Source organism: Lycium barbarum, chromosome 11, assembly GCF_019175385.1.
Source record: "Lycium barbarum isolate Lr01 chromosome 11, ASM1917538v2, whole genome shotgun sequence".
In the NCBI taxonomy this organism is placed as follows: Eukaryota; Viridiplantae; Streptophyta; class Magnoliopsida; order Solanales; family Solanaceae; genus Lycium; species Lycium barbarum.
In genome coordinates, this window is record NC_083347.1 from 10,077,211 (window position 1) to 10,104,715 (window position 27,505).

At 33.6% G+C, this 27,505-nt stretch overlaps 3 protein-coding genes across 4 annotated transcripts in view; all 3 read right to left on the bottom strand.

Annotated features, from left to right (window-relative positions):
* The window catches only part of LOC132618727 (heavy metal-associated isoprenylated plant protein 16-like), a 28,181-nt gene extending 1,454 nt beyond the window's left edge, over nucleotides 1-26,727 (bottom strand). The window contains exons 1-2 of the mRNA XM_060333724.1: nucleotides 26,609-26,727; nucleotides 25,229-25,313 (exon numbers count right to left, since the gene is read on the bottom strand). Of these exons, the coding sequence (XP_060189707.1) occupies nucleotides 25,229-25,313; nucleotides 26,609-26,614 (91 nt within the window). The 5' untranslated portion in view covers nucleotides 26,615-26,727. The remainder of the gene's footprint in view (nucleotides 1-25,228; nucleotides 25,314-26,608) is intronic.
* On the bottom strand, nucleotides 3,626-14,030 carry LOC132617871 (uncharacterized). 2 transcript variants are annotated; one of them, XM_060332939.1, is made up of 7 exons: nucleotides 13,945-14,030; nucleotides 11,974-12,023; nucleotides 6,266-6,709; nucleotides 6,056-6,179; nucleotides 5,453-5,752; nucleotides 5,250-5,354; nucleotides 3,626-4,325 (listed from the first exon to the last, which is right to left on the bottom strand). In XM_060332939.1, the coding sequence occupies exons 3-7, from the start codon at nucleotides 6,691-6,693 to the stop codon at nucleotides 4,041-4,043; spliced, it is 1,242 nt and encodes a 413-aa protein (XP_060188922.1). In that variant the 5' UTR covers nucleotides 6,694-6,709; nucleotides 11,974-12,023; nucleotides 13,945-14,030; the 3' UTR covers nucleotides 3,626-4,040. The 2 variants fall into 2 exon arrangements, with proteins under 2 accessions (XP_060188922.1, XP_060188923.1); XM_060332940.1 differs by lacking the exon at nucleotides 13,945-14,030 and having other exon boundaries at nucleotides 11,974-12,122.
* On the bottom strand, nucleotides 21,386-22,854 carry LOC132618898 (heavy metal-associated isoprenylated plant protein 41-like). Its single transcript, XM_060333894.1, has 3 exons — nucleotides 22,796-22,854; nucleotides 22,210-22,342; nucleotides 21,386-21,996 (listed from the first exon to the last, which is right to left on the bottom strand). The coding sequence occupies exons 1-3, from the start codon at nucleotides 22,799-22,801 to the stop codon at nucleotides 21,851-21,853; spliced, it is 285 nt and encodes a 94-aa protein (XP_060189877.1). The 5' UTR covers nucleotides 22,802-22,854; the 3' UTR covers nucleotides 21,386-21,850.
* Nucleotides 26,728-27,505: the final 778 nt, after the last annotated feature.

The window sequence follows — 27,505 nt, forward strand, 5'->3', positions numbered from 1 at the left end:
CAACTGATTGTTTCGGATAAGTTTGAGGGGTAATTCATGTTTTTCCTTTTAAGTTATTAATTTTTGGAAGAATTTCTATAACGATCAAGTTAATAATATAATAATAATGGCAAACTTACAGATATAATTATTTTCTACGAGGATCTTACCATTAGTAGCTAACCATTTTTTAAATTACAATTCATAGTTTACTTTTAAGCCAAAGCTGTATATTTCGCGTGTATTTGGGCGAGACTCTCTCCTTGCCCGCCCAGGTTCGAACCCAGCCAACAACATTACTTTTCTTACATATTTTTCCTAGCTTCTTCTCCTTGTATTTTGAGTGTATTTTCGTCATATGTATTTGGCTTATATGTATTTGATGTCACATGTATATGACGAAATACACTCAAATACAAGGAGAAGAATCTAGGAAAAATATGTAAGAAAAGAAATGTTGTTGGTCGGGTTCGAACTTGAGCGGGCGGGTGAGAGCCTCGCCCAATAACCACTTCAGCCACTCCAACTTCTGTATTTTGGTGTAGCTACGAATGGTAATTTACAAAATTACTGTAACTACTAAATATAAATAAATTAAAAGATAGTTATTATTAATAATTACTTCTTAGAAGTAGTTACACCAAGTAAAAATTACAATAATAATCAGGTTCATCGTTGATTATAACGATCAAGTTAATAATATAATAATAATCAGGTTCACCATTGATTTTAATAAACATTTAATGAATTTTATAATATACATATACGGTACATTATCTATGAGCAAAAACTACTAAGTACACGTAAATCTGTAACTAATTCTCTAGATCCCTATTGAGTGGGATCTAAAAGTCAATAAGTCAACCTGGTATTTTCGGTGGGACACAGATCTCATTGTTGTTTGGTTAACTGGGACACAAAAAATTAATAAAGTCATCTTCCAAGCAATGAAATTGGAAGAGTCATTTCTCATTGCGACGCGGAAAAGTAGGAGAAGCAAAACCAGAACTAACGGACGTCTTCTAACCGCCTGTTTGGATGGTGGTTTCCATGATCCATTAATGTATGATTTTCTATGAAATCATGTTTGTTTTTATTATTCTTAAAATTATGTGGTATGATGTTGTAAACTCATGGTTCATTCCATGGTTATATAACCATAAAAAGTCTCAATTTTTGTAATCACGAATTTGGTGATTTTTCCGTGGTTACGTATTTCATTTGTTCATTATACCCCACCCCCACCCCCACCCCCACCCCCACCCCCATCCTACCACTCACCCCCACCCCACCCCTGCCCCACCCTCCACCATGGTCCATCCCACCCCACCCTCCACCATCCATCCCACACCACCCCCACCCTACTACTCACCCCTAACTACCCCACTCTTTTGCCACCCACCCCTAACTACCCCACTCTTTTGCCACCCACCCCAATCACCACCCACCACCCACTACCCCTCACCACCGCCCAACTCCACCCCACAACAACTCACCCCCACCTTACCATCCACTACCCCCACCCTCATTCTACAACCACCCACCCCTCCACCACCCCCACCCACTACCACTCACCACCACCCTACCACTCACCCCCACCCTCATCCCACAACCACCCACCCCTCCACCACCCCCACCTAATACCTACTTATTTTTTAAAGTTCTTACTGTATTCTTTATTTGAGTTTTATTAATATATATAAACTAATTTTTAATTAAGAGTTAAGGGTATTTTAGTATACTTACAAGTTATTATACAATACCATATAGTCAAACCAAACAGTACAAATGTTATTAAACCACAACAAACGACACAGTCTATCCAAACATGGTGTTCATTAATACAGTACAATACAATACAACACCATATTGTACCATCTCATACTGTACATTAATGAATCACGGGAAACAACCATCCAAACAGAGGGTAGGGTCCAAAATGATGCAATTCGTTAGATTGCACTAGAATCTTCTTACTTTTTCTATTTTTATTTATTATTATGGTTACTTTTTTGGATTAGTTTATGTACATATAGAATATATTATTGAGAACTTGCTACCTTTTATTGGAGTTAAATTAAATCTCTCTTATGAGTAATGAATATTTGTGACCAGCTCGTGGAAGAAATGGTCCTTAGACTTAGTTAGTCATGAAGTGTGGATCGTCAAATATTATACAAAATCACATGCACCATCTATATGAGATACTAACAACTTTCCCTTCCCCCCTCCCTCCCCTACCCCCAACGTCCAGGCTTGCAATTTAAGCATGGACAACATAATATGGATATATCCTAACATCGGGTAAACAAAAAATTAGGGTGGATTTGTTTTTGTGGCCATTAAAAGAAATGAATTTTGAGCCTAATTAAATCATATACGCTAACTCACAATACGGAGATTGCACAAGATCATATAAGAAGACCAATTGTCACATCCACCAGCGACGTGGATACTAAAATGAGTACTTGTGTTAGACGTTTTCTTTTTGTTAAATGAGATATCGATGTTCTATCGAAAAGGATGATACCAATGTTCATTTTATTTTATATATTTCCTACCAACATCAGATAATTTTCTTCTACACAAGCTATAGAGATTTTTAATTTGCTAGATCATTCTACAAGTATTGACAAAAATATCCTGTCACGATCGAGCTCTAGTAATAATATCGGAAACACAAAGACAAAGGCACTAACCAAGCTCCTATTTCATAAAAGTGGGTCTCATTTAAGTTTTTAAATAGCTGGAGAGTTTCTAAGTCTTTGAGTACACTTACCGAAAATCAAAGACCATGTGCTAATTTAGCCAAAATTAAATCTATGACGAAAAGGAATGATACCAATGTTTATTTTATTTTATATATTTTCTATCAACATCAGATAATTTTCTTCTACACAAGCTATAGAGATTTTTAATTTGCTAGATCATTCTACAAGTATTGACAAAAATATCATGTCGCGATCGAGCTCTAGTAATAATATCTTAAACACAAAGACAAAGGCACTAACCAATAACGGGAGCTAGTTACTTGCTCCCATTTCATAAAAGTGGGTCTCATTTAAGTTTTTAAATAGCTGGAGAGTTTCTAAGTCTTTGAGTGGACTTACAGAAAATCAAAGACCACGTGCTAATTTCACTACAAGAGAACAACCATTTAGCTAGAGACACAATCCTAGCTAAAGTGGGAAAATCCCTAGCTAACGCCAATTTAGCTAGGAAAATTACCCTAGCAAACTTCCGTAGCTAATAAGCTCTTAGCTAAATTTTAGCTAGAAGATTTTGTCATTCCTAGGTAATTTTAGCTAGGATATCTTTGCTAGGCACTTTCCATAGCAAACACTTTGCTAGGACTTAACCTAGCTAAGTTCCTAGCAAAGTTTGTCTGATTAATGTTGACTTTACAAAAACTTAGCTAGGAATGGCCCTAGCAAAACTTAAACAATCTCTAGCCTTTTCCCTGTTTTTCCTGGAATGCTTTCCTATCTAAATGACTAGCTAAAAGTAGCTAGGAATATTTTACCAAGGTCATTCTAGCTAATTTGATAAATATCCTAGCCAATATTTGTGTATGGTTGGAGATGTTTTCCTGGCTAAATCTAGCTAGAAATTGCATATGACAAAATACAAATATAATTTTATATATAATGTGACATAAGATAAAATAAATAATTAAATCTATTCAAATTTCCAAATAAGCATAATCACAGTACCATCAATCCTTGAATGATGAAGAACAAGTCAGACAAGTCAGCTAGTAAAATAAAACACGTCTTAAATCAAAAAAATCAATAACATTAATTATCTAAGATTTGTTTGGGGGAGAACCAGAGCCATTTGGTGGTGGTTGAGGAGTGAAACCAAGAATCCGAGCCACAGCAGCACGAACCACAACATGTACTTCGACTTCCATATTTTCCCGAATATCCGCTTGCATACATTCCCACACATTCTCCATACGTTTCTCCAGTACACGATTAAGAAGCTGTTGAAACTCAGGTGTTTCAAAAATTTGTTCGGTAGGCACATTTGGAGGATTAGGAGCACTAGCGGACGCACAGTTAGCATTCGATGAATCTGCCAGCAAAGAATTTTTGAGGCCAAGACCATATATTCTTCCTTTTTTTGTTCGTCCAACTGCTTCTATCCAAGTTTTCAGTAGTTGCTCCTCCGGTATAGTTTTCAACAAATTCACAATCATTGTCTTCGCTAGTTTCTTCTCCTTCCCCTTCTCCATCTGTTGTTGTGTTTCTCTCCAGGTCTCCATCATCTACTTCAAGACCATCTTCATTCCTTAGTGTTGAAGTTTCACCAACCTTCTCCTTAATATTCTTTGTAACTGAATTCTGAAAAAGAAGAAAGTAATTAGTTATCACCTAGAATAACAAAGCTGTCAAATAGCAAAAATTGTAATGAAGTACACAGATTCATTCTGTAATGGAATTTTCCAGTCACAAATTGTACTTAGTATTATAAAAAGGGAACATGAGAAACACACCAAATAATGAATTATCAGTCTTACTACTACTAGATTTCAGTTTTCCCAAGGCATGTAGCTCTCCAGATATTTGACAGACAAGAAAATTAAGGTCAGTTTTTTCTTGGACATGATGGATAACCGAAACACAAGTCATGAGCATTTTGTTCTTTGTTGGAGTTTTATAACAAATATATAGTTTGCATACTTTCTCAGAAGCATTTTAGTTTCAAAATAAACAAGATAATATGCACACACACACACACACTAAACTGGAATGATATTTCTCTCGGTTGAGCTGTTATCTTCAAGAATCTCATACATTACTTTGAAAATTTAGCTTTCTGGGAAGTGGGAACTAGTGTTGCTATTACATACAAATTAATACTCCATGACTGGAAAAGATAGACTACTATATGCAACAGAACATGTCGAACGGTTCACACAGATTCTTCAACAAAGCTTTAAATTTGAAGACACAAGATAAAGCTCACTTGAAGAAGGCAACAACTAAAAATAAAATACAAAATTACACCAGCAACTTATCTTTTCAGAATTCAGTGAAAAAGTGCACCTAACACCTCAGCTTACAATAAAAACATACATGAATCTCTCAAATGTGAAATCACTTTACTGGTGTTACCTCCAAGAATTAAAGAAAAGGTAAAAAAAAATCCTGTAATAGAGCAATTTCTTTTCCTTCAATCAGAAAACAATTCACATGAATTTTAATTTAAAAAAAAACTACTTCCAGAATAAATATCATTGAAGAAATAAGATAAAAAAAATGTACCCATATCCTTTCCGACTTCCCACAGATCCACTTCTTTTCATTTTTTGTTTTGTGAGTCTTCAGATACAATTCATCACTTCGAAGATCTTCCCCAGTTAGTTCCTTCTACAACCATTAAAGATATTGTTAATTTTCAAGATAAATCATAGAATATCATAAGACTAAATAATGATTAATACAAAAAAAAGACAAAAAAAAACTACATGTCGTCTTCTGTACTTAGCAAATGCAACTGATCCGCCAGTATGTAAGGAAGGACCTTCTTCATTATTAGATGACATTCTATTCTTCTTGTTGATTGCTGAAATTTTCTTAAAATCGTCAGAGTTCCAATATCGCATCAAACCGTCCCAATGAACTTCAGCAATCCACTTTGGTATTTTCTTTGTTCTTGAAAATTCTCTCTTTGCTTTTCCCAAACTGTCACTCAACCTTTCACTACCCACCCGATCAAAAGTTTTTCGAACGAAAACTTTATCCTCATCAGGAAAAGAATAACTTTTCTGCAGTTAGAAAGTAAACAATGAAATTATTATTGTTTTGTGAAGTTAAGATGTACATTTATAGTTAAAAAGAATAGTTGGTTAGATATATAATTAGACCTGTGACATTGATAACAAAAGCAAGGAGAGCATAGGCAAGAGTATAACTACCTCTAAAAATAAAAGAAGGGATCATAGATGAATCATGAGAGTGGTAGGGAGAATTTAAGAACTTTTATTGTGCATACAAAAAAAGACCACTCTTAAAATTAAAAGCAAAAAAAATTGACATTTAGTTAAATCCGTAGGTTATTGTTTAAGTACCTCAAAGTCATTGAACCATTTGTCTCGTACATACTCCGGAACTTTGCTCCAACAATGCCATGGTCCCGTGAAGCTTTTCTTAAAAGCTAACGACACATCCCGAACGGCCTCATGTGGGCATAATCTAAAAAATAATTAGTACAACATTTTATGTGAAAATTATTAAATGAAAACTGTTTAGCCACAACTTGTATAATTTGATTTACTTACGTATCTCCGTTTACTTTCAAGGATTTTATGCCACCAAGAGTAGCTCGTCTTTCTTGTGGGTTACTACTTCCAAAAGATCGTGTTTGTCCGGGAGTTGCTTTCTCAGCACCAACATTCTGAGAAGAAGGAGCTTGTTGACGACCAACATCTATCGAAGTAGGAATTTCTTGGTGACTGCCAATACTTTGAGGAGCAGGAGTTGTTTTCCGAGCACTACCATCTTGAGATGTATGTACAATTTGCTGAGAATTACTTTCATTTGACGAGACAATACCATTGTTTGAACCAATCTGTTGAGACATAGGAGTTGATGGTTCACTAACATCCTCCTGAGAAGTGTTTGGTAGCTGCTGGTTGCCTCCTCCTCCTTTATTAGACATGTGCCCACGACCTTCCCTACTACGTTTAATGCCTCTTCCCCTTGTCATATTTCCTGATCAAAATCTAACAAGAACAGTAGATGGGATAAAGATAGAAGACTGCAAAATCTGGAACATCTACTCTCCGCAACCAGAAAAAGTAACAATATAAATGATTAATGTATAGAAAATGATGAAGCTCATTTGCAGTTTTGCACTCAATGTTGGCTGAAATACAGAAGCAAACAAGCTAACATGATTCACCCATTCAAATGGTGAATCAATAATATTCTAACTCTTGCAATGATAGTAGTATCCATTCATCCTATATCATGACCCAAAAATAGTTAAAACTCTACTTTAGCATTCTGCCAACATTTGCTAATATGAAGACTACATTATACACCCACACTTATCTGTATGCATATTAATATTTTTAGCAGCTAAGTATTGTGCTAAAAAGCATAATAGAAACTATAGTTGTTGACTGCAAGGCAATATCAAGAAAGTCACTCTTAGCAGATGACGTCACTGGAAAAACAAACTTCATTTAAAAGAGTGCTAAATGACCAATTTAACAAATTGATGCATTAACTTCAGAAAAATAATACTTAAGCTTCCATAAATGACATCTAGCGGCAAAAAGACCAGCAATGGCAATAAAAGAAAACATGCTAGGAAAGAAATTGCAGTAAAAGTCACTACTCAAGATCTTGTTATTATTCACTGTCATCAGTTTCACTAAAATATTGCTCAAAACCAGACGATTCAAAATCAGATTCTTCTACCTCTTCATCATCTTCAATGGCATCAATATTGTGCGCGCTTTCATTTTCAACAGTCACTTTTTCAACGTCATGTACTTCCACTTCACCATTTTCATGACGCAAGCTATCAAGATCATCAGTGATAATTGGGAATAATGCGGGTAAAGTCTCTTCTTCTTGGTACAGGACATTTGGGGAATCAATTCGGTTTCTAGCTTTTATTTTACACACTGCCCACCAGTCAACAATATCTTTCTTTTTAGTGGGATATTCTGAAAAATAGACTTGTTGCGCTTGTTCAGCCAACACAAAAGGTTCATAGGCATAGCTTGGGAACCTTTTCTTATGGTTGATATCAATTAGACCATACTGATTATGAACCTTCCACCCTCGGCCCATTGTTGGATCAAACCAATCACATTTGAACAACACTAGAGTAGTTCTCTTCTTTGTCGGATTAGGATACTCTAGTTGTATCACGTCAACGAGCAATCCATAGTAGTCACTTTCATAGTCACTCCAACTTGTCCCTTTTATGCACACACCACTATTCATAGTTGATTTGTTAGAGCCATAAGTAAGAATGTCGAACCTATAGCCATTCGTAAAATACTGAGGCCAGGTTTGCACCCACTTATAAGGACCAGAAGCCAAGTCTTTCAACCGCTCATCAATTATGTTGTTAGCTGGATTAAGAACCTATTAATACACCAAATAGGCCAATGGTATGTTCAGTTACATATAAATTATAAGTCGAGACAAGTAAAGAGTAGGAACCTCTTCATACAATTATATTTTACTCACATAAGCTTCAAACCAGTTGGCAAATCTACTATTCGTCTCTTTATCAATTTCCTCGAGGCTAATGTTCTCTGAATGCCTTTTCAATTCAGCTTCAAAGATACTACAAAAGTAATAATTTTTTTGTTAAATTAGCTATTCTGCAGTACATATACATTTTACAGGTAAAAATTATGAACTTACTGGACGAATGGCTGAACCTCCTCACAATTTAACAAAACATACATTCGTGCTGCATCCCACTCCTTATCGGACAAATAGCGTTTGTTCATCTCCCCACTCGGACGTCCTGGATGCACAAAGATGGATAGACAACCATCAGGTGCATCAACTTCACCTCCATCATCATTTCGAGTCACTTTGTTCAGCCTAGTTTGCACATTAGGCTGGAAATAATGGGAACTGAATGTTGAAATTTCTTGAATGATATAAGCTTCAGCTATTGATCCCTCGACATGAGATCTGTTTTTCACTTTCTTCTTATGAACGTGAAGCTCCCTATATTGATATATAGTTTAGTGTGTTGTACATTAATTATTTAATTAATTATCTAATCAAAGATTCAATTTAGATTCTTACCGCTCAAAAGGGTACATCCACCGAAATTGCACTGGGCCACCAGCTATTGCTTCATATGGTAAGTGAATTGGAAAATGTTCCATGGGATCAAAGAAACCAGGAGGAAATATTTTCTCCAGCTTGCAAATTGTAACTTTTATGCTTTCTTCATGCTTACGTAGATCTTCTACTTCTAACACAGGTGCGCATAAACCTCTAAAAAAATAAGCTAATCTCTGTTAAGGCATTCCAAATTGGCTCTGGCAAAAATTCTCGAAATGCAATTGGTAGCAACCTTTCTAGAAACACATGACAATCATGGCTCTTCATCCTTGATAACTTACAATCATCCATGTCTACACATCTATACAAATTGGAAGCATAACCATCAGGAAACCTTAAACTTTTGACCCATTCACATATCAACTTTTTTTGTTCTTTTGTCAATGAATAGGCTGCCTTTGGCTTCAAAAATTTTCCTTCATGCTCCATCAATTCAAGCTCTGGACGATTGCAATAAGTCTGCACATCCTTTCTAGCTTTTAAATTGTCTTTCGTTTTATCCTTTACATCCATTACTGTGTTGAATATATTATCAAATACATTTTTCTCGATATGCATCACATCAAGATTATGCCGAATAATATTTGTGTGCCAATATGGTAATTCCCAGAAAATGCTTTGTTTTGTCCAGTTATGTTGATCCCCAAACCCTGGCAACTTATTGGAGGCGTGGTCATCAAATATTTTTGGTAAGCCACGCACATTGTTCCAAACTTCTTCACTAGACAACCTAGGAGAAGGAGCACCGTGCTCAACCCTTCCTTTTAAAAATGATTTTTTGTCCCGCCGAAATGGATGACCCATAGGCAGAAATTGACGATGACAATCAAAGAATGAACCCTTTCTCCCATATTTTAAATGAAACGCCTTACTCTTCCCCTTACAACAAGGGCATGCCAAAAGACCGTGTGTGCTTCAGCCAGACAACATTCCATAAGCTGGGAAGTCATTAATAGTCCACATAAGTGCAGCTCGCATTTGAAAATTCTGTTTGTTATGAGAGTCATAAGTCTCAACCCCGTCAACCCATAATTTCTTCAATTCATCAATAAGAGGTTGTAAGTATAAGTCTATATTCTTCCCCGGACTTTTGGGACCAGGAATGAGAAGACTTAAGAACATGTAAGGGCTACTCATGCACATTCCGGGCGGAAGATTGTACGGTGTGATGACTACTGGCCAACAAGAATAAGGATGGGCCATCTGCCCAAAAGGACTAAACCCATCAGCTACAAGTCCAAGCCTAATATTTCGAGGCTCAATTGCAAAGCTAGGATGGCACTGATCAAATTTTTTCCATGCCTCTCCATCACTTGGATGACTCATTACCCCAGGTTCACGACGATATTTCCAGTGCCATATCATATGTTCAGCTGTCTTTGTACATATATAGCCTCTGTAATCTCGGAGTTATTGGAAAGTAACGCAATACTTTATATGGAACATCTTTTTGCCTTCCATTGCCTCTTTTCTTAGGCTTATAGCGTGGTTGACCACACTTTGGACAATCTCTTTTGTCTTTGTTATCCTTGTAATATAAGATACAACCTGTTGGACATACATCTATCTTTTCATATCCTAGCCCAAGTTTTGCAACCATTTGTTTAGTCCTATAGTAATCATTGGGTAACTTAGCATCTTCGGGTAAGAGCTCCTTCAAAAATAGCAAAATTTGATTATAGCAATTGTCGCTCATGTTACACTCAGACTTAATGTTCAGCAACCTGCACACCGCTGATAGCTGAGAATGAGTCACACATCCATCATAAAGGTGGCTCTTCTGAAGCTTTTAGCATATCAAAAAATTCTTGAGCATTTCGATTAGGAGGTTCTTCTTCTTCACCATCCAAATCAAATCCATCACTATCAAAGTTGAAACTAGGACCAATTGCATCCACGACCATAGCTCAATATGGATTTATTGGTGATTTATCAGCACCTATTCCATCGCCTGTATTGGTATTATGTTGAAGCCTAGAAATTGGTACAAAAGGCTCCCCATGTGATTCCCATTGATAATAGTTACGTATGAAACCATTATTGTATAAATGTGCTCTAATATCATGAGGTTTAAGAAATCCACTACTATTTCCACATTTTGAACATGGGCACCTTATACTTCCATCAGAAACAAAGTCGGGTTGCATTAATGCAAACTCTACAAATTGACGCACACCTTCTTTGAACTCAGTAGTGACTCCTTTTCGACTTGGCACTAGTCTATTATACATCCACGAACGATCAGCTCTATAGGAACTCATGCTTTCTATCTAACAAAAAATGAAAATTACTATTTTTTTAAAAGGAAATGTAAAACATAATAAAAAATTCTTATGGGAAACATAAACTCAGAATCGGATTACACAAACAGAGGCATACATTTTGATTACTACCTCGATTGGACTGCTTAATTATTAGTCCAGTCGTGTTGTCTGTCATAAAACTGATTTTTATAGAGCTTTTCCATGAAACAATCAACAAATTCAAGTTCTTAATAGTGCGGTGATCTTCAGAATGTAATTTCCAATAGCTCTTAACATTTTCTAAGCAAAGTTAAATTGAAAAGTTGTTTGTCGCTCTAAATGTAAGCAAACCTCCGAAGGAAAAATATATATATGAACCTCATATACATGTCAGGATAACATAAATCAACAAAATATATATGAACCTCATTTATCATTCCTATTTTTCCAATAATGGAGGACGAGAAGTAGCACCGCCAAATCCTCCGAGAAATAAAAATTGCTAGAGACATCCACTACAAAATTTCTCTATTTCAATGATATTAATAATGTGCATATGCTTGCTATAGCAATTGTCAATCATGTACACATTTTTTATGACTTAGTACCTTTCTTACACATAATTAATAGGGAAAATTTAATATCTCTAATGCATGTCTAGTTCCTGAGAAAACACGATAAAAAGCTGAAACTAAGCAACATACAAAGATACCCCAAATTAGATTATATGAACCTAAACCCCCAAATAAGACAACAAAATTCAATTTAGGGGTTGTCCTCAATATCTAACAAAAGCAGAGTATTTTCTTATAAGGAAAACAGAGATTGCTATCTCTTATCTAACAAAACAGATTAAAGACTACTTTATCAACAATACCTCTTTCTACAAATGCATAAGGTTTAGAAAAAATTCATACCAGAAGGTAGACGACGGCAGTAATCAGTTGTGATTTCCAGCTTCTGTAGCCTGGAATAAAGAGCTCGAGTTTTGTGAGCATGAAGAGACGTGAAGTATGCATCGTGCGTTTGAGGGGCATGAGAATAGTAGTTCAGTTACTCTGTTTTTGATTTTCTAGGATTTTAAGGCTAACTTTGAGAGAAAACATGTTGACTTTAAAGACTTATCTATTAAGAATAAAGGCTGATTTTATATTTGCCCCTTTAACAGCTATCTCTGTGGGTCTTTAATTTTTTTACTAATAGATTATAAATTACTATAATAAAATTAACTATTTAAATAGGTAAAGTTACATAGAAATTATGGAAATTACAAGAAAATATAAAATTAATGAAATGTATACAAACTTGTTTCATCTTTAAAAGCTAATCAAAATGAGTAATTGACTAAAAATTGATCGGAATTGTTTCATATAAAATAAATAATACAGCTTTGAAAAAAATGAGTAAAAATTTATAAACTAACTTGATAACAAAGCAAAGAAGGAACCTATATTAAGAAGCATCGAATTAGAGCAAGTAATTGTTACGACCCAAAAATCTAACAACTCACGGTGGCACATACATCTAACCTGATAGGCGAACCATATTTCATTTTTAATCCATTTTCATTTAATAAGCGGAAAAGTAGAATGACAATATTAAATAAGTCATAAAAATGAAGTCTCATAACCATAAAATGGAGAAATAACGAGGTAAGAAAAAATTTGGTGGTTTGGGAGTGGGGGGATAGGCGGGGTGTGTGGGGGGTGGGAAGGTGGGGTGTTGTGGTTGGGGGCAGGGAATTTGTTTTTACCAGAATATATATATATATATATATATATATATATATACACACACACATAACAGACAATTCTGGGGGGGGGGGGGGGGGTGGTGGTGGGGTAAGAACAAATTTCTCACTTTTTATAAAAGTAAAAGTAAAATATATGAAATAGAAAATGTGAGGGCGAGGGGAGGGGGGAGGGGCAGGGGTATGATGGGGTGTCGTGTAAGATAAAATCTCCCATTTTTAAAATTTGTTTATAAAAATAAGATAAAATGTATGAAATAGAAAATGTGGTGTGGGGGGAAGGGCCGAGTAGGGGGTGGGCAAGCGGTGGGATAAGGGTCGAGGTGGGAGGTAAGAAAAAAGTTTCTCATTTATTTATAAAATTCTTACAAAAGTAAAATAAATATATGAAATAGAAAAATTGGAGCAGAGCAGAAGGTGGTGGGAAAAAAGAAACTTCCCATTTCTTATAAAATAAAATAAAATAAAATAAAAGTAAAATACATGAAACAAAAAATTTGGTTGGGGGAGGGGAGGCGGGGTGGTTTGGGGGCATGGGTGGGGTTGGGGGGAAGGCGTGTGGTGTGGTTTGAGCTTATAGCTTTCTCTGTCCCGATTTATGTGATATAGTTCAGATTTCGAGAGTCAATCTTCTTTATTTTGACTGTGAATTCAGACATATAATGTTTAAGTTATTTGAAAAATAATTTACATATTTAAAAACTACACAAAAATGACTATAAGTCACACTAATTAAACAATTTAAGATATTTAAAGGGCATACAAATAAATCGGGATAAACAATTTTCGTGTTTGACCCTCGAACTTAGAACTTGTGGTCTAAAACAACTTAGAGATATTTGTAAGACATAAATCATCTCATTAAGGACAAAATAAAAAGTTTAAAATTAATTTTTTTCTAAATATAGAATGACATTTTTTTTTTTTGCGGAGAAATTAAAAAGACAAGTAAAATAGGACAACAGTACACTATAAGTTTTTCAGATCTATTTAATTGTTATTTTATATTTTGAATCTTCTTATTTGTATCGTATTGAAATTTAGTGGTAATTCTATTTTATTGTAAGCCATTTGTTTAAATTCATAGAAAATTAGGGAAGGGGGGAAGGAAATAAAATATGAAATTTGGTACAAAGACCTTGATCTCCTTAATGCATTGAACCCTGTTATCTCCAAATTGACTAATTGCTCCTTCAGTCCACCATCAGAATCCTTCGATCTCACCCTACAAAAAAATTGTGAAAATTAAGACGGTTTTAATATGAAAGTTTATCAAAATCGTAGTCGCAATAATCCACATTTTTAAAACGGTTGATAGCTATGTATAATTAGAACGATAATTTCGGCCTGTAATTAATTTTAATTTTCTTTGATTCCATCCAAAAGAGAATATCGAATTTGGTCCTTTGTCTAAGTGATCTCTAGTTCCTTACTTGTCCCCATCCTAATTAAGTTCACGGAGAACTCCTCACATTAGAGAGAAGGAAGAGGGTCAAAGGAACCCACAATTAAATTTGGAAATTATATATTTATAATTTCTAGTCTCTTGTCGATAACCTATTCATCTTACTTGTTTTGGTTCTAGCTAGGGGTGGAAAATGGGTGGGTTTCGTTGGATTTGGGCAGGTTGAAAATAGTTTGAACAAAAATGGGTTGAGTTTCAATCCACCCATATTTCATGTGGGTAAAATACGGGTTGGGTGATAGATGAGTTGATTATGGGTTAAACCATATTATTACACGAGTGCAATATTATTTCAAGTTCAATGTTTATAATTTCTTTTTCCAAATTAAATTAATTTTTTCATATATTTATAATTGAATATTATGAAATAAAAACTTCGGGATTGGGGTGGGGGTGGGGGTTGTGGAGAGGGAAGAAAAAACTTCCCATTTTTTATAAAATTTGGTTTGGGGTTGAGGGAGGGGGGGGGGGGGGGGTTGGAATTTATCACTTTTGTCATGTGTGTCTTTCATAATATTCCCACGATTGTCTCATGACATTGCCAAACATAGTCCTCACAATATTACTTCCATCCTGCACAGTGTAGCGTCACCCCCCGATAACACGTCTAGGCTAACGAACCCTTGCTTACGGAGTTAAACCGTTGTATTAAAGCAGATGCAATTTCTACATTTTTACTAGTGTGAGGTTGAAGAGGTTCTAGTGGTGGACGAAAGGAGTATAATTGGGGATTTAGAGATAAAAGGGTTCAACAGGTTAGGGGGATCAGGGTGTTTGTTCCGATTTTATATTTAGTTTTTTTTTCCTTTTCCTATTTTACTGTTAATTGTACAAACTACCGACAATGAAAAGAATAAACACTAATTACCACACGGAACAAACTAAGAGATTCAAAATTAAAAGGAAATAGATATTTAAAGAATTAATTTATCCAATTTATGCGACACAATTTTCTTTTATTATTTTTTCCCAAAAAATATGACAGTATCTTATACTAGTATGTAAAAATCAACTAACTTTAAACTTCTTATTTTACACTTGATGAAACGATTTATAGTCACTCAGAATGTCTATGGTTTGTTTTAGATAAAAAAGAATTCTTAAATCCTTATTACTTTCTAAAACTCCTTGCCTCATGCACATGCATCGGAAAGAATGGAGTAAATATAGAGAGGAATGCTAATTATAGTAAGAAATCTAAAAATGGCTATAAAACTCTTATATTATCGTCGTCTATAAATTTTTTAATTTATTTATAATAATTTCAAATAATAATAATAATAATAATAATAATATTTTGTTAGAGATTAGTTAAGGAGTTCATCCCAGCTAAAAAGAATTAACCAAAAATTAGCATTATCTTAGAAATCCTCTAAAATTTAGCCATAAATTTAGCTACTTTTTAGCTAGCGAATAGCTAGGGGTTGTGTTCCTAGCTAAATCACAATCTTTGGAGAATTTTTTTTTAGCGCCAAAATAGAATTCCCGCTAAAATTTAGCTAGACAATTAGCTAGGACACTTCCCTAGCTAACATATTGCTAGGGATTAGCCACGGATTGTATCCTAGCTAAGCCATAATCATTTGGAAAAAGAAAATTGGCGCCAAATTGGAAGTCCCGCTAAAAATTAGCCACAGATTTTTCTAGGAAAATGTTCTAGCTAAAGTTTAGCTAGGAATCGGCCCTAGCTAATTCCTAGCTATATTCTGACTAAATTTTCAGTTGATTTTTTTTGCAAGGGAATGACACTTTTCTAGCTAAATCCCTAGCTAATGTTGAATATTAGCTACGGATCTGGATTTCCTATCTAGAATTCCTAGCTAATAGCCTGTTCTCTTGTAGTGTTTAGCCAAAATTAAATATATGACGGAAAGGAGAACCGTAAAACTATCTTTTTCTTTAAAAAATCAGAAAAGACAAATAACATTTTGGAATTATTTTGGAATTGTTGTTCAGACGGAAAATATTGTTTCTTTGATTAGTTAATCAAGTCTGTCAACCAGACGACTGGAGTATTAATTAAGATTTAATTTTATTTTGAAATCACTATTAAGACTAGTAATATTACCGGGGCTTTGCACGGTGTGAAAAACGTCAATAAACTTAAAATTAACATTTTTATGCACTTTCGGTATAGATAAAATTTTCATACAAATGAGTATAAAATTTTGTAATATATTAATTAAATCACAAATAAAACATCTTCATTAGTATTAGAACATACATTCAACTACATTTTTCACTATCAAAATTTGTATAAGAAATAATTTTGAAGAAAATTTTCACTTTTATATATGTGTCTGATGGGGTTTAACACATAATCATATTAATTTAATTATATAAATAAGTAATTTTTCTTCAGATTTATTTTTATTATTTCATAAGATAGTTAAGTAGATGTTTTTTTAAAAAACTTTTTCTATTCAAATAGCAAAAGCATGGAACCAAAAGTAAATAATTCAAAAAAACAAAAAGGAAAATGAAATAAGTGGCAATACCAACTTTGCATAGGTTGTCCATTGACTTCTGTTATGTAATTATTTTCTTAAAAGAAAAATCTCTTTTTCATTTTTTCCTCTTAATGCTCTTTTTCTCGTCTTTTTCTGTTTATCAAACTCCCTCTGAATCATCCTCCTCAATACTCTATTGCCTTTTCTTTCCCTTTTGTCCCGGTTCGTACAACTACTTAATTATTTAGTTATATGCACTATTTAGATATAAAAGTTGGGGGAAAATAAATATTTACCTTGTTAAAGAAGATGCAGCGCCTCTAAAGGAATGATGAAAAATTAGAGGATTGGGAATATTACGACAATTGATTAGTTATGCCCGATAGTCCGAGTCTCAACTCCTTTGCGATTTGGCGGAGTGTAAGGGTAGTAAAAGAATTTTAATTTTCAAATGTTATCTGGTTTTTTTGGTACGTTTGCATGGCAAAAGTTTAAAATTATCACTATTTTTTGGTGATGGTATATTGAGGAGCTAGAGTTGAATGATTTCCATGCATATTTGGTGCTTGGAGTTTGACGTTCTTTTAATCAGAAGACGCCAACGGTTAGTGGAGAGATTTGTCACTAATTAGGACACAACCTTTCCGAAGAGTTTTCATATTTTTAAGTTTTTGTTTCAATTTTTAAAATAGAGAAAAAAAATGAAAATTTAAGGAAAAAGAACGTATTTTGATTTTAGAGAGTGTCACATCACCAGACCTATGTCTCATATATATAGAGAGAGAGAGAGAGAGATTAGAGGTTGTTAGCATCATTAGTGACCAAAGCACGGTCAAAGAATGATAATGGAGATGATAAAGCAAACAGAGGGTTATTTCCTTATTATAAGTTATAAATAACTGTAGAATACAATTAGGTTGGTAGTCACAGGCAATGGGAGTAGAGTAGGTTTAATTCCTTGAAGAATATTTTTTGCTACGATTATTTATGCAATGTAACTATGGTCAATAATTGTCCACGCTTATCTTTGGAAAATATAATTATACTCATCTTTTATGTCGTGAAAGTGTCCCCAGTTCCCTAATAATTTCTATAGGTGGATATTCTGCTCAAATTTGATTCAACAATAAAATAAAAATATAGATTGTTTTACTAGGAGATAGTGTAGTAATGTTTTTGAGAAATCACCTCCCACAACCCCAGCCCAAAGATTGAAGACCCCAAAAGTACGTGTTATTATATACTTTTTAATATATAATTAATTCCTTCTCCGTCCCAATTTGTTTGAGATTTTCTTGCTTTTCGATCATATGTTCTTAAATATTTTAAATTATTAATTATGGTTACTTATAATACTTTTTACGTAGTTTCCAAATATGTAAATTTTAAATATTTTATGTTCAAATACACAATTAAAATTAAGAAATTTGACACTAAAAAAGCAAAAGTGTCAAACAAATTGGGACATATACAAGGAGTATTATTAATAAGAAGTTTGATTTTTTTCTTTTCTGGTTTTGGTCCAGGCTATTCACATGAGAGTAAATTACACAAAATTTCCTTCTTATTAACTTTACTTTCCTCTTTCAGTTTGGTTTTTTGTCCTCAATGTATATTAATATATTCATTATGTTTATAACAGTTTAACTTTCAGTTTCCATCCAACGTTTATGAATTAGCTAGCTATTTATATTATCTTGTTTGAATTGATCCAAAGATAGTCATTTTATGTCATTAATATGTAAATCTTGTAAAATAAGTGTAGAACTTTTATTATGATTAAGCTTTAGGCTATCAATTACGTTGAACGGTAGCTTTAAAATCCTCCCTAAAATCTGTGCCACCCAACACAAGTTTAGTCATTTGAATGTGACATATTGATAAATCTTTAAACAAATTACTAGAAAAGATCCCTAAGGCATAGTAAAGTCTTTCTTTGTCTTATTTAAGTTTATTAAAGAATGACTTGAAGCTTGACTAGGCTCACGTTATAATTATGGACCACAACGGATGGAGGCTTAGAGGTGTTCATGGTCCGGTTTGACTCGGTTTTTGGCTAAAACCAAACCAAACCAATCAAAGCGATTTTTTTTAATATTCAGACCAAACCAAACCATTATAGTATAAATTCTATCGGTTTCGGTTTTATCGGTTTTGTCGGTTTTATCGGTTTGGTTTGGTTTTTCCGGGTTGTAATAATATATTTTATAATGCAAAAAAATTGACAAACTTATTTACAAACTTGCACTTTTGAGTAGTTGTAGTTTCCATCTGAAAAAAAGTATCCAAAAATCTAAATAAATAGAGAAATTCAAAATCATTAGATAAAAACTAAATCAACAGAAAAAATCTAAATCAGTGGAGAAAATCTAAAATAACAGAGAAATAAAATAAAAAACACATACAAGATGAAAGACTAGAGAAGCAATTCATTCAAGTAAAACTTCAAAGACACAAAAATAATTACCCAAACAAAGAGTAAGGAACATACAAAAAGTAACCAAAAAATAAAAGGGAAGAAAAAGTTACAGACTTACAGGGATTAAAGCTTCTTGTACTATCGCGGTGCACATGGAATAATTGTATTTTATGATGTAACCGACCAAGAGAGCTTCAACAATGTCAAGCAATGGTTGAGTGAAATAGACCGATATGCAAGTGATAATGTGAACAAACTTCTTGTTGGAAATAAGTGTGATCTCACAGCACAGAAGGTAGTTTCCACAGAGACAGCTCAGGCTTTTGCTGATGAAATTGGCATACCTTTCATGGAAACAAGTGCAAAAAGTGTCACTAATGTAGAACAGGCTTTCATGGCTATGGCTGCTTCAATCAAGAACAAAATGGCAAGCCAACCGGCAAGAGCGGTTGCTGTTCATCTTGAAAGGACGAAGCTCTGTTGCCTTGATGATGATTCTGATGTGGAGCTGTGGTGAAGCTGGCACGCAACAACACAAAGTACCACTTAACAAGCCTAGCCACAATAGACAAGAATGGACATCAAAAGATAGTGCATGGTGCACTCACAAAACATAACTTCTTTTTAGAATATTTAGCATGTGTTTGTATTTTAAAAAAAAAAAGATTACCAAAAAGTAGAATAAGAAAATTCAGGAGAGAAACCTCTTAACAGACAAATGTAATCATGGAGAGTTTATTTATGTTAACTATTCAGTAAGAGATTTTTATTTTACTTTAACTGTAAATGGGCTTGGGGAACATGGGCTAGACTTTTCTCTTGGAATGGTCCTAAATTATGAAGAAGTTAAAAAATAGATAAAGTTTAATTAACATATATAAATATTAACATATATAAATATATATAATATTTTAAATATGTACATATTTATCGGTTCGGTTCGGTTTAGTTCGGTTTGTTTTATGAGTAACACCAAACCAAACCAAATGTTATCGGTTTTTAAAAATCTAAAACCAAACCAAACCAAACTGAGCCGGTTTTCGGTTTATTAAATCGATTTGACTTGGTTTATCGGTTCGGATCGGTTTTTCGGTCTCGTTTGAACACCCCTAGATGGAGCACTATAACCTGGGGTTCAATTGAATTCCAAACTTTCGATGCGGAGTATAAATTTATGTTAAAAAATTACTAAAACTACAATAAATAGTATATATGAACCCATTTCTTTAGAAATATAATGGTTTAGTGCTAAATATTTAAGATGTTGAACCCCTAGAATTTAAATCCTAAATCCGTCTCTGACCACATATCACTAAATTTTTTACGTCTAAAAAAAACTGTCTTGTTTAAATTCTTAGAAATGAATGAATATTTAGTATTTTTAACTTTTTGACATCTCTCAGACTCTCACACGTGTTTGACAGCATGGCCTTTCGACTATTTGATCCATCATGGACAGAAATTTACAGTACCAAAAATGAGAAAGTAGTGAAGTTACATGAACAAGAGATTTTGAATTACAAAACCGACTACTAAAATAGTAAATTATAATATATACTGATAATGTAAAAAACTTTAATATGATGATTTATGGCTAAGGTTGCGATAACACTAGTTACATTGCGATAACACTTGGTTGTAAGATTTAATAAGCAAAAGGAAAATTTTCATACAGAAAATTATTAGTATGTTTCTTCCTTTTTTTCCTTATCAAATGTTTGTCTTTCCATATATTTTGATTTTTTAATGAATATCTAATATAATAGGCCTAAAATTAGGACCCAGTTTGAATATAATGCAAAGATGACTTGTAGTTGGAGCTAATAAGCGTAGGAATTAAAACTGTTGACCTCGTACGTTCAATTAACATAGCCGCTCCCTTTGGATAAGCATGAGCTGGTTTGTCACATCAATTTTACCATTGAAATTGACAGACTCTCTTCGCCATTAAGCAAAATGTGTCATGATATGTTTAAAATCAAATATTTTTGGGTCATTTGGTTGGAGAATAAGTTTTTATGTGCTACCCCTTAAATTTTCCCCCCTTAAATTTTTCACCCGATCAATCAAACACCGGCCATATATAAAATTTGCAAGGACGTAATTCTTGTTGTTATAACAATTCCTTATTACTATCTCTTACCGGAACATTATTAGTTGCGAAAGAAATAATGTAGCAGTAACACTCCAACACTTCAATACGCCTTATGCTAATGAAAGTGCATATATAGTTTCATTAATTTGAAACCACGGAGGTTACATGAATGGCATTAATCTAGCACAGTGGAGAAATTTTCACACCATTAACACCATCACATATTTGTTGAAGCAAATTGGGAAAATTGTGTGTTACACTTCATTAATTTCAACTCTGCTAACTACAAAAGTAAGTACTCCAGGAACCACTACAAGTTCAACACATTAGATGTCAAGCCAACACAATTGACAAGAAGATAATTAATGTGCTTATAAGGAATCAATCTCAATTTTTCTATACTTTTTTTTTTTTTGACTCAATCACCATACCTTGATATTATACTATCATTCTTCGTATTTTAATCTGAGTTTACCACCAAGGATAGCATGAGTTGTAATAGTAAGGATCTCTAATTTCAAACATCTCAACCATAGGGCGGACTTGATTATTATTACAATAACAAACTCCTGGAGCAGGAGATTTTTCTTCTTTAGCAGGAGGTTTTTCTTCTTTCTACTTTTCAACCTCTGGACCAACACTCACAATAGTGGCACATCCAACTTTCTTCCTAAGTATATTCACCAGCTCTACTGTGTCTATTCCCACTCCTATGACTGTCAACAAGTTATTTGCTGCTTCTATACTTACTTTCTCCACCCCTGCAATGTTATTTATATACCCATGCGTTATATCCTAAATAAATAAACGATTTAAGTTATATATACTTTCAGTACTGTAATGATTTCCTCATGCTACCAGTGCAATTTAACGTAATGACATGTCAATTACAATTTTGACAAAGTTACCAATTAGTTCTTATATCATAAATATTTACTTGTTATTGTCATATACAAGTAATGTAACGTTGTTACCTGGTAAAGTTGTTGCAATTGTCATGGCCTTATCCTTGCATGAAGTGTCTTGAACCAGGCAACAAAAAATGTGCTTCCAATTACTTGGACGAGATTGACCTCCATTCACTGATACATTAACAACCACCTTTGTCTGACACCCCCAAGAAAAATAGCAAAAACACATTTTATAGTAATTATACTAGTTAACAATTAAGCTACAATTTTGTTATGCCTTTTAGCCTGTTCAACCAAACTTCTAGGAAGTCAGACGTGTTTATTTTAGAGAGTTGAGATATTCGGTCAAGTTTTTTAAAAGAAAATGTAAGTGTTTTTAAGTAATGATAGAAGTTGTTTTTCCTAAAAAGGTAGTTTTTCCGAGAAGTACTTTTGAACCTTGGTGTCAAGCACAAACTGTTGCTCTAATATTGGTTAAAGTATTTTTTAAATTGACTAGCCAAACACAAATTGATACTCCTCAAAAATATTTTTTCGATACACTTTCGAAAGAAAACACTTTTCAAAATAAACAGATTTTGAAAATTTGGTCAAACAGACTATTTGTTGGATATGCTAATGAAAAAGATTTATAAATGTATAGTAGTACCTTCATTGTTCCCTCTTCTTAAAACTTCTCCTTTGGAATTTTTTGATTGTCTTCGACACTTAGGAGGTTGTGAGTTTACAATTTTAATTGATCTTGTCCTCGTATTTATACCTAAATCACGTGGAAAAATCTTACACTAATTATATATTTCTAGGAATATTCAGACAGCCGCCACGGCGTTACACCGTATAAATTGTCGCAATCAAAGATATTGTTAATTACATTTATAACTAATGATAATTTGTCTCATTCATTAGTAGGACAAAACAGTAGTTACATGAGGAATTAAGAGAAGACAAATTGCCATATACACCACTGATGTGACATGTGATATACTAACATGCATGCACCCCCTCACACACGAGTCCGCGACTTTTGTAGTACAAGAAAAAAAAATTGAACCAAAATAACATTTAAAAAAAAAAAAAAAGGTTTCATGCACGAATTTTGTGCGTGAAATGACAAAATTGTAAAGTTAAAACTTTGGTCCTTTCACGCATAGAATTCGTGCGTGAAAGAGGGCAACATAAGCTGCCCCTTCTCCTTCCCCAACACGATCCCCCCATTTCATAAAAAAAAAAAAAAAAAAAAACGCCATTAAAGGGCATTCTATGGTCCCCCAAGCATAGAAAACATCGTTTTCGTGTTTTTCAACCCGAAAGTCAATATTCTTGGTATATTAAAGTGTAGGAACAAGTTTCTAAGGTTGGATTTCGGAATAGAGCGGCGTAGAACTCAGTTCAAACACTCAAAAAAAAAAACTTCAATCTAGGTATTTCACTACGAATTTTCTATTACATTGTTAAATATATTATTACCCTAAGCATGATTATTGTGTAATTGTTGTGGATTTCGAAAAAAAAAAAAAAACTTTTACACATTTTTTGTTTTTTTGTGTTATTGAGGGCTGTTTGGACTGCCCCGTTTTTTATTTTTATTTTTATTTATTTGTTGTTAATTTGTTAATTGTTAGATTAGCGACTTAAGTATTTGTTAATTGTTAGATTAGCTATTTCAATTGTTAGACTAGCTAATTATTTATTTAGTTTTTGTTAAGCCAGTTGTTTAATTGTTAATTATTGATTAGTTAGTTAATTGTTTATTTATTAATTATATTTTAATAATTTATTAATTCTTTGATTAGTTAGTTAATTGTTTATTTATTAATTGTTTATGCTAATTGTTTGCTAGCTAATTGTTAATTATTTGACTTATTAATTATTAATCTTTATATTTTACTTGTTAATTCATTTATTTGCTAATTAGTTTAGGATTGAAAACCCGTAGTTTAGGATTGAAAACCCTTAATATAATTTTCGATAAAAGATTACACAACTAATACTACTTGTTAATTATTGATTTAAAATGCGTAAAACAGATGGATCACCACAATCCTTAATATAATTTTCAATAAAATATTACATCACTAATATTACTTGTTAATGATTGAAAACCCTTATTTTAGGATTGAAAACCCTTAGTTTAGGATTGATAACCAGTGGTTTAGGATTGAAAACCCGTAGTTTAGGATTGAAAACCCTTGACATAACTAATACTACTTGTTAATAATTGATTTAAAATGCGTAAAACAGATGGATCACCACAATCCTTATTATAATTTTCGATAAAAATTACATAACTAATAATATTTGTTAATGATTGATTTAAAATGCGTAAAACAGATGGATCACCACAATCCTTAATATAATTTTCGATAAAAGATTACATAACAAATACTAATTGTTAATGATTGATTTAAAATGCGTAAAACTGATGGATCACCACAATCCTTAATATAATTTTTGATAAAATATTACATAACTAATACTACTTGTTAATGATTGATTTAAAATGCATAAAACAGATGGATCACCACCCTCTTGATCTGAGGCCCAGCAACCGAGAGGTACTATATCTTCAGCGGGAGCATAGGTTGCAACATATTAGGACATCCGACCTACAGGCTAAGGCTCAGGTCTGTACCCGGTTGGGGGACTCAGCATGGCAGATCTTAGTTGCTCGCCCCCCACATCCTCGCGTCCTGAATATACTACGTCGGGGCGGTATCTACCAGTGCGTCGATGTTGGTCGGGTACAGCACGATAGGTCGCTAGTGACGGCCTTGATTGAGAGATGGCGACTGGAGATGCACACATTTCTTCTCCGCACCGGTGAGGCTACCATTACCCTGTCATAGCTGCTGATTCCACACCTAAGTAAAAGAAACAACAATAATTAATCCTAATCAGTTTCACGAGATTTTTATTGCGCAAAATAACCCAAAGATGTTCGTATTATAGTGTGAAAGTTTTCCGCTTTAGACTAAGTCAGCTCACAATTATATTATAATTTCGTTTTTTCTTTTCAACTATCAATATGATATTTTGATTTGAAAATAATAAAATCAAGAAGTGAAAGGAGAGAATTAAGTACCTGGCTGAGAAATAGCTACTTTGAAGGCCTTGGTCTGACATTTCTGATCATTCCCACTCAAAGATAGTCTGATAACCACCTTTTGCTGCCCAATATTATGAATATATGTAAATAATATAGTTGAATCACATATTAGTATATACTAAAAGAACTTAAACAAATTAATTTGGGGAAAAGTGTTCAAAACACACTTAAACTATGGTAAAAGTTGCCATAACACACCTAAACTTTGCGGGGGTCTTATGACCCCCCTGGACTTATTTTTTGTGTATTATCTACGCTTTCAAATGGACAAAGTCACCCAAACTCATTTGAGTGTATGCACGCGCTCCACTATAGGAAATTTGATATTTAGCGACCACTTCTTAACGAAGGGAGATGAATCCGGTCGTTATAAGTGCACTTATAGTGACCAAATTTTTTTCCAGTCGTTAGAGCTAATTTTTCTTTCAATTATCGTGCCTTTTGCTTTGTGCCTTTTGTGTTGAGTTTGTGACTATTCAAGAATTTGTGCCTTTTTGCTTTCCTTTGTGTTGAGTTTAAAAGATTTAATTATTCTTCAATTGGGTATTTTTCATTTCTCCACTTTCCAAAATTTCAAACCCAAAAAAACTCTATTGTAACGACCAAATCAAACGGGTCTTTTTCGATATTATATAGGATTTGTGATATTGTCGACATTGAAAACATGATTAATCCTAGTGGATTAAGATAGTAGAACCAGTAAACAAAAACTCCATTAGGGACGTCGAGTTTCAACTTGAAGCCTTCAAATCTGGGTCTTCAAATTCCGGATTTGATGAATAAAATTCTTGGTTGCTGATTGTTTGAAGCTGAACTCGAGCTTAGAAGACGTCTGGAACGTGAAGAAGAACTGAACGACTCCATGACTGCCATGAGCAAAGCTTGAAGCTTCGAACTCGAATTTTCTGGTTGCCGCAAATGAGCTCCATTTCGCGTGGGTGATATATCAAAAGAACCGGAACGTCGAGAGGAATTCGAATTTGAAATTTGGTGATGTTTGGTTGAGATTTGAAGTGCATTATGATCAAATTTCAGTCCAGTTCTCTATGAAGAAGATGAACAGTAATTTGCTGACCAGATTTTGCCAAAGTTGCCATAGCACACCTGAACTTTGCGGGGGTCCTATGACCCCCCTGGACTTATTTTTTATGTATTATTTACACTTTTATATGGAATCTTACGCGCTCAAAGAGAATAGATACAATCGTTTGTACAGGTCACCATATAAAAGCGTACAAAATACACAAAAAATAAGTACAGAGGGGTCATAGGACCCCCGCAAAGTTCAGGTATGTTATGGCAACTTTGGTCATAGTTTGAGTGTGTTTTGAATCATTTTCCCATTAATTTGCATACCTTCATTTTGTTTGGTTTGATGAAAACTAAACTTGCTTAGCCATAAAATTCAGTAGGCAGAGAGAGTGAGAGAGAAGAGGAGTTTGTAATGTTTGGAAATGCTAGGAAATTGCCGTGGAGAAAGACTTGTACATTCTTGACTATTCATAGGCATCTACTCGAGTGCTAATTTTTTTTTTTTCTTCCTATAACGCGTATTGAAGAGGAATGATTTATTAGTCATCCACCAACCTCTATACGTCATGAAGATGACTCAATTATTGTGGTATGATCCATATACATCATCCATTTCAATTTACGTAAACTTATTTGACTGAATACAGAATTTAAGATACAAAAAAAAAATTAACATGTGGTATAAAATATGACACATGTATTTTGTGTGGCTATAAATTATTACATATAAATAAATTGTTTCGAAATATAAAAAATTTCATTCTTTTTATACCACCTAAAAAAATAGTTTCACATAAATTGAAACGGAGGATATAAGATTTTTTCTAAATTTTGTGGGGTCCTGAAAAGTCAATAAGTCAATTTGCCATTTTCGTAAAGGACATAAAATATTAACAAGTCATCTTCCAAGCAATCCTCAGGAAATTGGAAGAGCCGTTCATATTGCAATGTGGAAAAGTAGGAGACGCAAAATCAGAACAAACTTCTTCTAAGGGTCCAAAATAATGGTTACTTTTTGGATCGATTTATATACACATACCATTTTATTGAACACATGTTGTCTTCGAAACTACAGTTAATCTCTTATATGAGTAACAAATTGTGACTAATTAGTGAAAAGAAATGATCTTTGAACCTAATTCAACTGCAAAAAATTATCTCAAAAGGTTATGATTGCCCAATATTATATAAATAGACAAATTGCCACATCCACCACTGATG